Source organism: Protomyctophum parallelum, assembly GCF_964188405.1.
Source record: "Protomyctophum parallelum genome assembly, chromosome: 7".
Classification (NCBI taxonomy): Eukaryota; Metazoa; Chordata; class Actinopteri; order Myctophiformes; family Myctophidae; genus Protomyctophum; species Protomyctophum parallelum.
Genome location: NC_139705.1, coordinates 48,214,459 through 48,231,414, shown reverse-complemented (window position 1 = coordinate 48,231,414; position 16,956 = coordinate 48,214,459). Strand labels below are relative to the sequence as shown.

At 44.9% G+C, this 16,956-nt stretch overlaps 1 protein-coding gene across 3 annotated transcripts in view; it reads left to right on the top strand.

Annotated features, from left to right (window-relative positions):
- The window catches only part of scube3 (signal peptide, CUB domain, EGF-like 3), a 252,461-nt gene that overhangs the window by 135,978 nt on the left and 99,527 nt on the right, over positions 1 to 16,956 (top strand). For all 3 annotated transcript variants that reach the window (XM_083769221.1, XM_083769219.1, XM_083769220.1), the window contains exon 5: positions 14,440 to 14,586. In XM_083769221.1, the coding sequence (XP_083625347.1) occupies positions 14,440 to 14,586 (147 nt within the window). The remainder of the gene's footprint in view (positions 1 to 14,439; positions 14,587 to 16,956) is intronic.

The window sequence follows — 16,956 nt, the reverse complement described above, 5'->3', positions numbered from 1 at the left end:
TGACATTTAGTCGACTAAAACTAGACTGAACACTAGAACATTCCAGGTGACTAAAATGTGACTAAAAGTCAAGTGAAAACTATTCAAGAGACAACGACTAAAACTAAAATAGAAATTTGCTGCCATGAAAAACAACACTGCTGTAGTTGTAGTATCGAGTAGGCATGCAGCGTCAATTTAGGAAAAGTTTAAATACAGGCATAATAGGTTCCTGCCCGGTGACCAAGCGAGCTGGCGTCGGTCAGGTGCTGACCATGGGTTCTCCTTTTCACTGGCTTCGAACAGACTATAAACCGGTAGCACTGTGGCCTCCATTGTGTGGCTCTGTCCTCAAGCAGGCTGTTTAAAGTTTAAAGAGAACAGTGGTCTCTTCAGGGTGATGCTCTGCGGAGTGATGAGGCATCGCCTGCTTGGCTCTTTTGTTGAAGGACCCCATGGCGTCCACACCGGTAATGACGCCACGCTGAACTCAACAATGTTGTGTAAAGAAAAAAAAAAGTCTTAACCCATTTTGGGCCGGAACCCCTTTTGGTGTTTTAAAGCTATTGGGAAAAATAGCAGATCTACAAGCTCATAGTGCACCACCGAGTGGCACGCTATACGTGCTTGTAGGCCTGCTATTTTTGAAAAATCGTGAAAATGTGCCTCAAATTTGGAATAATATTTTTTCAGAACAAACGTTTTTAACTCAAATCTTTGCTTCTGGGGGGAGTTCCCCCAGAACTACATATTTTCAGATGGGGGGTCGGAGGCCAATTACAGATCATTTTTGGGGTCCTTGACACGAAATATTGAGTGATAGAAACATGAGGTATTTCAGAAAACTGTCAGGATTAAGAAGACATTTTTCTCAGGCCTAAATGGGTTAACCAACGGTTACGTTGCAGGTTTATGGTTGTTCTTCTTGCGATGAATGCAGATTGTATATGAGCTATATTCATGAGGTCTTGACCCCGGCGTCTTAAACAGCCCAACACTCCACAAAAAGCATGGAATACGGATATGTGTATATTGCAGGAAACTCCCGTTAAACTTTACAACAAACTCCGGTAAACTCCCGAATTGTACCATCACACCTGTATTACCGTATATTAACTGTATATTCCCGCTAAACTTGAGGTTTACGGGCAAAATACAGTGCCCATAATTGACCGTTACCTCCTCTTTTCACGCAGTGCAAGACACTGAACACATTTGTTCTTCAAGGAAAGGTAATAAAAACGGTCGTTCAAACCTGCCGATCTCTGTTCAAAATAAATCAGCTGATCTTTCGTTCTCTGGCTGATCTTTGCTTGTTTTTTGTTTTGTTTTTGTACATTTTTAGTTCCATTAGTGAGAGGTTGCAGCAGGTCCACAATAATGTCTGATATAGGGGCCCATTAATGAGGCTTTTACACTCCTGGGACCTATATCTGCCACCAGGTGCAACGCCACACAAAGCCACGTTGTAACGCAACAAGGCACGTTTCAGTACATCTGCACGTGGGGGTCTGTTGGTCTCAAACTGAGGCACGTGGGGGTCTGTTGGTCTCAAACTGAGGCACGTGGGGGTCTGTTGGTCTCAAACTGAGGCACGTGGGGGTCTGTTGGTCTCAAACTGAGGGGACACGTGGGGGTCTGTTGGTCTCAAACTGAGGCACGTGGGGGTCTGTTGGTCTCAAACTGAGGCACGTGGGGGTCTGTTGGTCTCAAACTGAGGCACGTGGGGGTCTGTTGGTCTCAAACTGAGGGACACATGGGGGTCTGATGGTCTCAAACTGAGGCACGTGGAGGTCTGTTGGTCTCAAACTGAGGCACGTGGGGGTCTGATGGTCTCAAACTGAGGCATGTGGGGGTCTGTTGGTCTCAAACTGAGGCACGTGGGGGTCTGTTGGTCTCAAACTGAGGCACGTGGGGGTCTGTTGGTCTCAAACTGAGGCATGTGGGGGTCTGATGGTCTCAAACTGAGGCACGTGGGGGTCTGATGGTCTCAAACTGAGGCACGTGGGGGTCTGTTGGTCTCAAACTGAGGCCCATGGGGGTCTGTTGGTCTCAAACTGAGGAACACGTGGGGGTCTGTTGGTCTCAAACTGAGGGACACGTGGGGGTCTGTTGGTCTCAAACTGAGGCACGTGGGGGTCTGTTGGTCTCAAACTGAGGCACGTGGGGGTCTGTTGGTCTCAAACTGAGGCACGTGGGGGTCTGTTGGTCTCAAACTGAGGCACGTGGGGGTCTGTTGGTCTCAAACTGAGGCACGTGGGGGTCTGTTGGTCTCAAACTGAGGGACACGTGGGGGTCTGATGGTCTCAAACTGAGGCACGTGGAGGTCTGTTGGTCTCAAACTGAGGCACGTGGGGGTCTGATGGTCTCAAACTGAGGCATGTGGGGGTCTGTTGGTCTCAAACTGAGGCACGTGGGGGTCTGTTGGTCTCAAACTGAGGCACGTGGGGGTCTGATGGTCTCAAACTGAGGCACGTGGGGGTCTGATGGTCTCAAACTGAGGCATGTGGGGGTCTGATGGTCTCAAACTGAGGCACGTGGGGGTCTGTTGGTCTCAAACTGAGGGACGTGGGGGTCTGTTGGTCTCAAACTGAGGCACGTGGGGGTCTGTTGGTCTCAAACTGAGGCACGTGGGGGTCTGTTGGTCTCAAACTGAGGCACGTGGGGGTCTGTTGGTCTCAAACTGAGGCACGTGGGGGTCTGTTGGTCTCAAACTGAGGGACACGTGGGGGTCTGTTGGTCTCAAACTGAGACACGTGGGGGTCTGTTGGTCTCAAACTGAGGCACGTGGGGGTCTGTTGGTCTCAAACTGAGGCACGTGGGGGTCTGTTGGTCTCAAACTGAGGGACACGTGGGGGTCTGTTGGTCTCAAACTGAGGCACGTGGGGGTCTGTTGGTCTCAAACTGAGGCACGTGGGGGTCTGTTGGTCTCAAACTGAGGCACGTGGGGGTCTGTTGGTCTCAAACTGAGGGACATGTGGGGGTCTGTTGGTCTCAAACTGAGGCACGTGGGGGTCTGTTGGTCTCAAACTGAGGCACGTGGGGGTCTGTTGGTCTCAAACTGAGGCACGTGGGGGTCTGTTGGTCTCAAACTGAGGCACGTGGGGGTCTGTTGGTCTCAAACTGAGGCACGTGGGGGTCTGTTGGTCTCAAACTGAGGCACGTGGGGGTCTGTTGGTCTCAAACTGAGGCACGTGGGGGTCTGTTGGTCTCAAACTGAGGCACGTGGGGGTCTGTTGGTCTCAAACTGAGGCACGTGGGGGTCTGTTGGTCTCAAACTGAGGCACGTGGGGGTCTGTTGGTCTCAAACTGAGGCACGTGGGGGTCTGTTGGTCTCAAACTGAGGCACGTGGGGGTCTGTTGGTCTCAAACTGAGGGACATGTGGGGGTCTGTTGGTCTCAAACTGAGGCACGTGGGGGTCTGTTGGTCTCAAACTGAGGCACGTGGGGGTCTGTTGGTCTCAAACTGAGGCACGTGGGGGTCTGTTGGTCTCAAACTGAGGCACGTGGGGGTCTGTTGGTCTCAAACTGAGGCACGTGGGGGTCTGTTGGTCTCAAACTGAGGCACGTGGGGGTCTGTTGGTCTCAAACTGAGGCACGTGGGGGTCTGTTGGTCTCAAACTGAGGCACGTGGGGGTCTGTTGGTCTCTAACTGAGGCACGTGGGGGTCTGTTGGTCTCTAACTGAGGCACGTGGGGGTCTGTTGGTCTCTAACTGAGGCACGTGGGGGTCTGTTGGTCTCAAACTGAGGGACGTGGGGGTCTGTTGGTCTCTAACTGAGGGGCACGTGGGGGTCTGTTGGTCTCAAACTGAGGCCCATGGGGGTCTGTTGGTCTCAAACTGAGGCCCATGGGGGTCTGTTGGTCTCAAACTGAGGCCCATGGGGGTCTGTTGGTCTCAAACTGAGGCACGTGGGGGTCTGTTGGTCTCAAACTGAGGCCCATGGGGGTCTGTTGGTCTCTAACTGAGGCACGGTCTGGCTGGCGCCAGCACGGCACATTGCTATTTTCCCTAACGTTCCTGCAGTGCAGGTGGATTTACTGCCTTTGCTGGCTTCACAATATTCACGTATTGACGAGGCTTCACAATGCGCACGTATTTATTGGAATTGACCACAAGCTCACGACGTGTTGCAGCGTGACACTTTCTGAGCTTGTAGATCGAATATGTTTGGTGCAGCAGGTGCACAACCAAGTGTAAACATAAACATGTGACCAAATTTGACTGTGAGACTGCCATTGGATTTTTCTTATCTCGTTTTCTCATGTCATATGAAAGCAGGGAATCATAGCTTCAAATTGATATATTGGTTGTTCGGTTTGGCCCAACCGTTTTGGAGATATGGCTTATAGAGTAATGTCTTGCAGAAAACAGCGAGTTGAGAAAACAGGCTTGAAAGGTTCACTTCTGTGGTCTCTAACATTACACCTAGCTACATGTTTAAGGATTTACTTCATATTTACATGTCGATTTCAGCTCTGACACTTATTTCAGACATGCTCTAGTATGTGAAGAGTCTGCCTGTGCTGTTAACTCATTTTGGAAAATGTCTCCTCTGGTGAAAAACTGGAATTTGCACGATGGCAGTCTCTCAGTCAAATCTGGAATGTGCACATTTTGGAGAGCTCATGTGTTCTAGAAATGTCTATTTACATCTGAAATAGACATCTGAAATAGCCTATAGGCTACCCATAACCTAAGAATGTTGTGAATTGTGCCATTCTTTATATCCACATTGATATTGGGAGATCTGAGGGTGCGCGGACGTAGGCTCTATGCACTGCAGCCATATTGTGAAGAAATTGGAACTCTTCCTTACTTTCATCACATGTGTTACCAATGGTACTACTAATGAGAAGTCATTAGTACCATTCCGTTTGTGCATTTGAGACGGTTCTGTTGAAAATCTCCCCTACAAGGTTCAAGGTTTATTATTTGTCTCCCGAGGAAGAAATGTGTCTTAGACGCTCACACACACACACACACACACACACACACACACACACACACACACACACACACACACACACACACACACACACACACACACACACACACACACACACACACACACACACACACACGAAGAACTCCTAACGCTATGGACCAGACCTATGACAGTCCAGGGGTAGTTTTGGCAGAACCTGCTATTACTAGAGCTTTTTTTCTTATGGTATTGATTTAGTATAAAATGTTCCCATGCCACAAGAGTAGAGACATTTTAATAGCATGATTAAAATGCCATCATTTTCAGCATTTTGCACTGTAAGCGCAGTGCAGATGAAATCACAAAAAAAACATACGATTTTACACATGAGTGAGTTTATTTTTGTGACCATTGTGACTCCAGTAACTCACCCAAGTCTACTCACAGATGAGTAATGTTTTTCCCCTCACATTTTTGTCTGAATCTGGTATTACAAAAGATATTCTATGGGGGCTGATGGACAGATCGGTGAGATCCAATCAGGGCGCTGATTAGCGTGATGGTGACGTTTTACTGCAGGAAACCGGGTTCAAATCCAGGCTAGAAGAGGAAAGTTACATACAGTACAGTACAGTACAGTACAGTACAGTAGTGCAACTTTAAAATGTTTTTTAATCCATTTTGGACTGAAAAAGGCTTCTAAATCCTAATAGTTTTCTGAAAAACCCATGTTTCTATGTCAGTTGTGCTCAACCTTTTTCATGTCAAGGACCCCCAGAGTTATGAGCAAACTATGAGCTTGTAGATCTGCTATATTTCAATAGCTAAAGCATGACATAATGCTTAAAACACCAACAGGGGTTCCCGTCCAAAATGGGTTAAATAATAAAATGACTTTGGACATAAAAGGTTTCCAGCGACATGGTTTTGAAAAGACTTCCCTCTCAAACTCCCAGACTTAGGAGCATATATTGCTTCTCTCCTCCACGAAGCACTGGGCTCAGCCTATAAAGCGGCCTGTGATATTTTTATAGCTTTCTACATATAGAGTTATGTTTTATGGGTCGGCGGCTTGTTTTAGTGGACGAGGGAGAGTGCACGATTCAAGCTTTTTTCCCCCTTTCTTTCTTCTTTGGCATTGACTTTCCCATTCGTACCTTCTGGTGAAAGGGGAGACTATTATACTTCATTCAGTATAATGATTAAACCTGGAGGCCCTTTGAGCGACCGCTTTGGAGGGAATTAGAGCGAGAAAAGGTTTGAAGGGAACTGTAAAGGAAATGGTGATGGCAGGGCCTGTTGGAATGTAACTGTACTTTGTCTGAGTCTTTTTTTTTCTCCATACCATTCAAGTATAGTCACAGAATATGTATCTTGTGTTATGATTGATCCCTCGATCCTGCCTGCCACCAATTATTTTAATAAAATCAGTTAGCGAGAATCGGCTATAGCTAATGTGAGGATCGTATATTTAACCCATTCTGAAAGGGCACCCGTTTTGGTGTCAGCATCATGTTATGCTTTAGCTATTTAAAAATAGCAGATCTACAAGCTCATATCGCGTCACCGAGTGGCGCGCTACGAGCTTGTAGGTCTGCTATTTTTTGAAGAATCGAAGAACGACTGACATTTTTAGAATCTGATCTCAGGTCAGAATGGGTTCATCAGACCAGTGTGTCCAGTGGAAACCTCGTATGAATCTGATCTCAGGTCAAAATGGGTTAAGAGTCTTGAGAAGCATTCATATTCTAACCGGGCCGTATAGCAAAGTCTTTGTATTGAGTTCCTAACATCGCGTTGTTCAATCCACCTCGATTCTGAGCTGCAGTTCTGAGAAAAACACGTCTAAAGATGGCCGTTCCCATCTGGGCCGCCAGCTTGGGGAGGGCAAAGCACAGCCAGCTGAGCGTTTACGATAATGAATTAATAAAAAAGCCCCAAATAAACATTAACAGCGTTTTGGGCACCATGGGACTTCATGAAAAGCACATTAATTAAGTCCTTGTACAAAGTAAAAGAAAAATAAATTTCTATCAATGCTGTGCAGAGAATAAAAATGAGCTTCGACTATTTTCCTCAATATTTGAAAAGGGGCTTAAGCGGTTAATTCATAATGTATTTTTTTTCCATTCCCTAGAAATGTAGTGCAGTAGTGGTATCAAAAAGTGCAATATTTGTCTTCTTTTTTTTTTTAACATCTGTTTATTATGATTTTTGGCATAAAAGCATTTCAGTAATGATTTACCAGAAAATTACAGATCGGACAAAAAATTGCAAAAAACATACAAACAAGAGACTTACAATAAAAAGAGACAAAACATAACTCAAAGAAAAAGACAAAAACAATAAAATAATAACTGACAAGGCTGATGACTACACGGCACTCCGAGGACAGAAACAACATCACAATCAAGTCTAAAAAACATTTCTGATATGGAAAATAAGACAAATGCATACATGTGTACCCTCATAGACAATATAAACATACATACAATATACACATATCAAACATTCATAGGTACATTAATTAGATGACATTACGGGGCAGAACAACATTGAATTCCATCACTTCAGTCCAACGTAACAAGCATCTCAATAATGGGCGACCAGATTTTTAGATAAAGGTGTTCCCTTTTCGACAAGGTAAATCTAATTTTCTCCAAATGTAGCACTCCTCCCAGCTCCCTTAGCAATATTTGTCTTTGACATAATTGTGAAAGTAATTATTGAAAAATAATACAAATACTCAAGTAAAGTACAGATATACTGTACAGTTTACAGTTCTAAATTGTTTTTACGACAACACTTCTTGCCTTTGTATCGCTTTATACGACAGTCTACTTAAATCTGTAACTCTTAACTGATCCCCCCCCCCCCCCCCCCCCCCTTTCCCCGCGGGATCAATAAAGGTATCTATCTGGTATTCGAGTACAGTAGATCACAGTAGTAGTTCATTAATATCCACCACTGGCGAGCGGTTGGAAGGGGAGGAAAAGGTGATAGCAGCAGCGCCGTGTGTTCAGGAGGAGAGGAGAAAAGGGCCATTGTGTCAGCACTTTGGATTTTATGGGTCCTTGGAGAGACGAGGCCCCGCACTGTGGCCCCGGCTCGACCTGTTAATGATGGATGGGTCTGAGGTATTAGGGGAGAGGGGAGAGGGGTCCGAGGGTATTAGGGGAGAGGGGTCCGAGGGTATTAGGGGAGAGGGAGAGAGGCTCGGAGAGGTAGCATAAAGAGGTGGACAGATTCTCCCCCCACTCCCAGTAAGTAATCTCTCATCCCCGAGGATTCTCCTAGTCGGAAACTCAATCCTGCTGCTATGTTCACAGTTCACACACGCACACGCACAAGCACGTACACACACACACACACACACACACACACACACACACACACACACACACACACACACACACACACACACACACACACACACATGTCTGTGATGCCTCCTTCCTCAGACAGAGCCGGAGACATAGCTTAGTAGTGGATTCCCACCACCAGCCCCCGTATAGCTTCAAATCCACCGCTGGGACAAAATCAGTGGTGGATAACTCACGTTATTGGTACTAAAAGTACCAAATACCAATACCACAGTGTTGGTACAGTGGTGGCTCAAATATCCCTCCATGTTTGAGCCACGTCCTCATAGGCTGTGTATCAATGCTTTGGTCCCAAAGATCACAGTTTGTCTCATTGTTACGATAAAAAGGGCTTTTAACACCTCGTATGACGGGTTCAGATTTAACCCTGGGGGTCGCCGAACCCGTCAGATGACGGGTATAAGGGTTATATCAATACCATGCAGCCACAGCTCAACACTAACCTTCCATGCTGCCCAGGCTGTTAGACAGCGCCCGCAGGCTGCTAGACAGGCCCCCAGGCTGCTAGACAGCGCCCCCAGGCTGCTAGACAGCGCCTATACGTTGTTCCCATCGTGAGGAACAATGCGCGCGCCTCCCATAAGGATCCACTCTGTCATTTCTTTCTTTGCTGCTTGTTTTACCCCGAAAAATACTCCAAAGTTGTTGTTTTAGTCCAAACCGCCCCACGTGCAGATGTAAATAGTGATTTCTGATCGCATCGCAACCAGCCAGATCTAACTGTAGATTGACTGTTTTCAATATATTGAAATTGGGTATAGGCCCACGTGAAAGTCATTAAAGGTATATTCAGTGATTTCACTCAAAAAACCTTAGGTTTCGTTTTTGGCTGGGACCTAAGCCTTTCATCCAATCAGGATAGAGAGCCAAAAACGAAACCTAAGGTACTTTGACCCCCAGGGGTTAACTGAAGACAGGGAGGAACTCCTTATATGGTCAGCACACTCTATAGTAGAGAGGATTGTCACAACAAAACAAAAAAATAAGTGATATTTGAATTAAGTGAAATCACTGAATATACCTTTAAGTATTGAAGTACATATACTAAAAAATAATGTACAAAAGTACTGTACTCAAGTAGGCTAAATGTACTCAGTTACGTATACTGTTGGTGTAAGTGCAGATATTGTGTCTGCAGTGGAAGGCTGTTTATGTGCTTTTAGTGTCTAGGAAACTTCAGCCCAGCTGACGTGGCTAAGCTACGTGACCTTGTTACATTTCTTAGTAGATTCTAAAAAAAGGAAACCGTCTACATAGACTTCAACGTGCTGGACCTTCAAATTGCCTGTTGTCATATTCGTCAGTCCCACAAATATAATATGTGGAAATGTGCGTTTGACAGCCCTGTGTGTTTTTTGGGCAGAAACGCGTGGAAAGAAAAAGCAGAGGGTGTAATCAAAGAGGAGGCTATGACTGAGAGCAGGTGTTATAAGCATATGAAGAATACATTAAGAATACTTTTCTTTCTCATAAGATTGGTAAGCATTCCGTAGACGAGGAGTCTGCAATGTTTTTTAGGCGAAAAAGTGCGTGCGTGCATCAAAGTCATCAAAGTTGTCTGCCAATCACTCAGCTTGCAGATGGGCTATTTCTGAGTGGTGCAACCACTCCATTACAGAGCTACGTGTGTCCCTGGCTCCCTGGGTCTGTCCGAGCACGAAAATAGCTTGGTTGGTTTTCACCATTTCTCAACCGTTTTGGATGCGGGAAGGCTTGCCGGAAACGGCCAAGTTGTTAATCTAAGAAATAAAATAAATACATAAAAATAATCGCACAAAGACCACTATAGTAACTCCAAGGACACGCACACACACACACACACACACGCGCGCGCATGCACACACACACACACACACACACACACACACACACACACACACACACACACACACACACACACACAGTTTGAAAACTTTGCTAATGAAGGTAGACCTCTAAACAGCCTTCAGTGTATGGCAGCATCTTAATGAGACATCAATGCAGACGTGTGTGTGTGTGGAGCAGAAGATGTTAGTTTTTAATGAGACACAGGGTGCAGGGTCTGTCACTGCATCAGTAATGTTGACATTGTTTCTCATTGAATTATACCAGGCTTCATTCTTTATTAGGATTACCATTAGCTTCCACAGAGCGGTGGCTAGTCATCCTGGCCAATGGCAGATTCCCATTGGCTTTCACAGAGTGGTGGAGACGTCATCCTGGCCAATGGCTGCTGTGCTCGGGAACCATGCACTTGCAACACGGGTACAACAGTGTTGATTTTGACAGCTCATTTAGATTGAGTTTTTGTCCGTCTTTTGAATACAATTCCATTTAGTTCAGTCATCTGAAAGGTTGTACAGTAGTTTTTGTCTAGTTTAATCGACTAAATATCATTCGATTATAGTCGATTAAATCTACAGTTGATTTTGTTCACTAAAATTTATTTTTGATGGCGTCAAAATCCCTTATTTTACACTTGGTTGCATATCATCATCATCATCATCATCATCATCATATCATCATACTATAATTCAGTCAATGTCTGTCTGTGTGTCTGTCTGTGTGTCAGAAACACCGCCGTAGCTCCTCATTGCCTGCACCAATCGCTCCCACACAGGCATTGATCATATGAATATGGAGGGCTTAACGAAGCCCCTTTTTTGATTTGACACATTAATGATTATTTATGAATTTATTAGTGAATTAAAAACGCACAGGGCGCAGTACCCCCCACGGGCACATATCTCACAACGGGTAAGGGCTAGTAATGAACAAAATAACAATTATATTTGTGTAATGTATTTATTTAATATGAAGAGGGCTGAGCTGGTGAATGTTGGTGATTAACTTTTACATATAGGTGTAAAAGTTGATGTGACTGAATAGCAGTGATGATGGCGATGATCAGCAGCAGCGCACCAGAGAAGTGACAGAATGGAACGGTGGTTGTTGAACTTGCTACCGCTGGCTGGCCTCTGGTTTGCCAACCAAATGAGCTGCTTAGTGCTCGGCATCAACTATATAACTTAAATTAACTTAGCAAAATGTATACACACAATAGCTAGGCCTACATGTCATCAACAAATAGCCTTCCGTACAAGACAGTATGTAGAAATTGCATTAGCATAGCAGAGAGTGCAGTGAGTGTCATTTTACATATTAATCACATCAGCCCAGCATGGGATTGTGAGTCAGTTTGTTTAATGTCTTCCTCCTCCATCTATCAATTTTATTCTTCAAACTGAAATGATGTGTGTCTGTGTGACTTCAACTATGAATTATGGAAGAGACCTCCTTCCAAAACATTGTTAAAAAGATTGACATAGCGATGATGACTTCATGCAATATGAATGACCACCTATTGCTTTTCATCTTGTACTCTATGCCACTTCACCACTTTTCAACCTATCTTCATATAATTGGTCCTCACTAATGTTCATGATAAAATACCACTATTTTTTTTTACTACTCTGTCTGTCTCAGAGGTCAAGGACAGCTGTGGGCAGTTCAGAAACCCGTCCACCAGTGACATCATCGTTAGACGTTAGTCGATTTTCTTTCATCGTGAGAACAATGGCTTCGTTTTTCCGCATTGCAACTTTTCTGGAATAGAAAGCCTGCCGTTTCTATTAGCTTGGATTCCCCATCGATGATGTCACCGGTGGACGGGTTTCTGAACCCACCCACAGCCCTCCTACCAGACACTACTGCTATTTTATCATGACCAACTATGAAGATACGTTGAAAAGTGGTGAAGTGGTCCTTTAAGTACAATTTTGAATTTTTTTTACTGGAATATTTCCAATTTTTTGTACTTTCACTTCTACTCAGAGCCAAGTATTATAATTGTACTCCACTACAATTATTTGAAAACTATAGTTACTTTGTAGATTTAGGTTATTATACAAAACATACATTACCTATACTTCAGCCCTATATACATTTAGACCATTTGAAAACCACTTATGGAGCAGCCTCATGGTGTTTCTGGTTGTTCCCTCTCTGTCTGTGCTTAGAGAGGATTACCTCAATTAAGATCACAGCTCTGTGGGACCGCGTCCCACAGAGAGCCTTCTCCTATTCAGGCTTTTATAGCCGGAGACAAGAGGACGTGTTGCAACAAGTGCTCCACACGTTGGGAAAAGGGGCAATGTCAGCTGTGCGGAGGAAGGAGGGCTATTTATTTTTTTCATTTTCACTTAAAGGTATATTCAGTGATTTCACTTAATTCAAATATCACTTATTTTTTTGTTTTGTTGTGATAATCCTCCCTACTATAGAGTGTGCTGAGTTCCTCCCTGTCCCCAGTTAACCCCTGGGGGTCAAAAAACCTTAGGTTTCGTTTTTGACTCTCTATCCTGATTGGACGAAAGGCTGGGTCCCACAGCCAAAAACGAAACCTAAGGTTTTTTGAGTGAAATCACTGAATATACCTTTAACCACGTATATTAAACCAGCTCAATAGTCTGTATCGTCCTCCCTGAGATTTGGAGGTCGGGGGTTCTGTCCCCGGGCGGGCCTGGTAATACCAGAAACTCTAAAAAAAAAAAAATGGTACCCAATGCACTCAGCATCAAGGGTCCCTGCGGCAGACTCTAGTCTGACCGAACCCCCGACCTCCAAATCTTACTTTATGTCCAGGGGGTATACAGTACTTCATGTCAAATAAATATTGGTTGCCAATTGCCTGAAAATCAAATACTGTAAGGGATACCCGGGCCAGGAGCCCTAGAAAAAGATCCAAATCTCACTGTATATTTGTACAGTTGGTGGTATATTATTTTAACAATTTAAGTTTGAACTTCTAAGATGGTTATAGCCATTGATTAGTTCTCCAAAAACAAGGAGGGCCACGTCTTTTAGCTTCCAAATAAGAGACGATTCCTTAGTTCAAGGGGACATTTGGCAACCCTACCTGGAAGCTATGATCTCATATGTGAAGAATACAGATGTTCTACCAACAGAGAGCTTGGCATTGAAACACATTGTAGACAAAACAACCTTAAAATAGCAAAAAAGCTCAGCAGAAGTTATGAGTAATGAGTTTGATTTTTTTCCATGCCAACGATCATTTTGCTGGGCTACAAAGTTTATATACTGTAGCCTTAGTTTTAGTCATCATAGTTTAGTTTTTATTTCGTTTTCCGTCAGTGAAAAAAGGTAGTCAACGAACATTTTTCGTCGTAGTTTTAAGTCGACGAAATCAACACTGGTGTGCTTGTTGTAAACTCTAAGTACTGGACCCTCGTCTGGTTTGACAGACAGGTAGTGTGTGCCGGCTGGGTGGTGTGTGGTTCTGACAGACAGGTAGTGTGTGGTTCTGACAGACAGGTAGTGTGTGCAGGCTGGGTGGTGTGTGGTTCTGACAGACAGGTAGTGTGTGCAGGCTGGGTGGTGTGTGGTTCTGACAGACAGGTAGTGTGTGCAGGCTGGGTGGTGTGTGGTTCTGACAGACAGGTAGTGTGTGGTTCTGGGTGGTGTGTGGTTCTGACAGACAGGTAGTGTGTGGTTCTGGGTGGTGTGTGATAATCCGGTTGAAGTATACCTTCGGTACGGCGACAGCGGCGACGGGCCCGGGAGAACAATAACGCGACACGAGACAGTATCACGCTGAAGGTTCACAAAGTTTATTACACACACAGGAACATAGAGCTGGATCCAAACTGACGTGACCACAAGATATCAGACATACCGTAATTTCCGGACTATAAGCCGCGGCTTTTTACCCATGATTTGAACCCTGCGGCTTATACAACGGTGCGGCTAATCTATGGATTTTTACAGCTAACGCAGAGCCATCTCAGGCTCTGAGCTAACGTAGCTGCGGCTTATAGTCCGGTGCGGCTTATAGTCCGGTGCGGCTTGTATATGGGATTTTCCCTAAAATTGGCTGGTGCGGCTTATATTCAGGTGCGGCTTATAATCCGGAAATTACGGTAATAACGTGCCTATACTGCAAGCAAGGCTGACCTTGCTGTCACCGAGATGTCTCTCGTAGCCGTAACTATTAAAGTATGCTACAGTTCAGGCAGTACACAATACATAACAAGTACACACTGTGACACAATACATTATCAAGTACACTGTGGTGCTCTCACGTACAAGTACACAGCCATGGGCGATCAGATTATAACAGTGTGCTAAATGTATTTTGTTGTTGTTTTTCAGCGCGGTCGGAGGGCTCCAAGGAGGGGCCCACGTGCATGGACAAGAACCACGGCTGTGCTCACATCTGCAGGGAGACCCAGAAGGGAGGCATCGCCTGTGAGTGCAGGCCCGGCTTCACTCTGACCCGGAACATGAAGGACTGCAAATGTAAGAGATGACACGCATGCACGCACACACACACGCACGCACGCACACACACACACGCGCATATCATTTTATCAATGGCATGTTTACACATTTTTTTTATTTTTAATTTACGTAAGCCTACTTAACCCATTCTGACCTCAGATTCATACGAGTTTTCCACTGGACACACACTGGTCTGATTAACCCATTCTGACCTGAGATCAGGTTCTAAAAATGTCAGTCGCTCTTCGATTTTTCAAAAATAGCAGACCTACAAGCTCGTAGCGCGCCACCGAGTGGCGCGCTATGAGCTTGTAGATCTGCTATTTTTCAATAGCTAAAGCATAACATGATGCCAACACCAAAATGGGTGCCCCGGTCAGAATGGGTTAAAGCCTACAAGCTTGTAAATTGGCTATTTTTCAGTCCACGACACCAGCGCACGACGTATGAATCAAATCTTAGCATAACCTCTAAATTCCCGATCCTAACACAGACCCCCCCAAACCTTATATACATATATATCTACAGTATATATAGTACCAGGAAAATGCTTCCTCACGATGTCTACTATTGTATATGTGTGGTCACACGCATACACACACACAGGCATACATGCCCACACAAACACGCACGCACGCGCTCGCTCACACACACACACACACACACACACACACACACACACACACACCTTTATGGTCTCCTCATAAAAGCAGTGATTGGTGTTGGAATCAGGCCAATGACAGATTATTGTCCTCATTCCCGACATACCTTCCACAGAGATCTGTACCGTTAGCTTTCATTACAGAGTCATCTTCCACACATCTTCAAAAACTAAGCATTATTGCCAAATAACTTGCTTTAAAACATATACAGTAGGCTGTATGTTCAAAGATTTCAAATGATTTGCACACATTTTCACGATTTTCAAAAAAAATAGCAGGTCTACAAGATCATAGCTCAAGCTCACACAGTGACGTGCTCCAAGCTGCTGTTTTAGAATAGCCGAAGCATAAAATAATGCTCTTTTAGCTCAAAATGACGCAAATGCTTTCCCGGTCTTAATCGTTAACCGACGCTCTATACAGACCTGAGTAGCATTGTATACTTGGTGCTTGTACTTTTCGATCTACACCAAATGTCTTCATGGAAAATAGCAGATATACTAAGCTGTTCAAACTGTTCTATTATAATGGAAACAGATTATTCTCTCAACGTTTTTGTCCTGGCATGATTTACGTATCGTAATATGACAGGTTCTGGAAATATATGTCATTTCGGACAGGGGGGGGGGTTGTGCGCCGTGGATGAAAAAGTTATTTACAGCCGTGAGACCTGAGTAAATTTTTTATAAATAAAACAGTTTGAGAAGGGTTATGGGGGGCTAGCCGCGGCTGGGTTGGTGGGGGGGGGGGGTTATGGGGGGCTAGCCGGGGCTGGGTTGGTGGGGGGGGGGGGGGGGGGGGGTTATGGGGGGCTAGCCGGGGCTGGGTTGGTGGGTGGGGGGGGTTATGGGGGTTGGTGGGTGACGGGGGATTTGTCTGTGTTTGGATAAGGATCGGAGAGGTGTTATTCTATAGGATGACAGCTCGGGATGAGGACAAGAGGGTGTTGGGAAGTGGGGGGGTTGGGGGGGGGGGGGTGCAGACAGCAGAAGGCAGGGCTCTGTTTCAGTCTGTCATCACAGGTGGATTTAGACGTTTTAATGTCAGAGAACTCAAACCTGCCCACCCCCCCCTTTTTTTAACCCATTCTGACCTGAGATCCGATTCTAAAAATGTCTTCTATGTCAGTCGCTCTTCGATTTTTCAAAAAATAGCAGACCTACAAGCTCGTATCGCGATATGAGCTTGTAGATCTGCTATTTTTAAATAGCTAAAGCATAACATGATGCTGACACCAAAATGGGTGCCCGGTCAGAATGGGTTAACATTGCAAGCAAAAAAAACGCACCAATGTCCGCTTGTCGTCGGCCCCCTAGCTGGAATCTCTGTATCTTCATTTATTTTAGGTTATGACATGAATTAATTAATTGTCAGTGATAAGACCTTTTTTTTTTTATTCCAAGGACCTCTGGTTTTCTATCATCTCAGATCGACGAGCTTTGTCAATCTGCCTGATGGCAACGATAGGGTTTTGCCTGTTAATATCACATCAACACAGAATGGAATCGTGGACGAACTCTTATCCAACAACAACAACCTATTCAAAGATTTGAGTCTGAGAGGCTAAATCTCATCAAATGGTGGTCCGTGGCTCAAATGCCAAATAAAGAAATGGACCTTGGGATTGAAACCCACTAATTTAACCCATTTAGACCGGGTAAGCCCATAGATTGTTAGGGTATAGTATATAAATATACCCTAAAGATGCCTTCCCAGATAGAAGGGT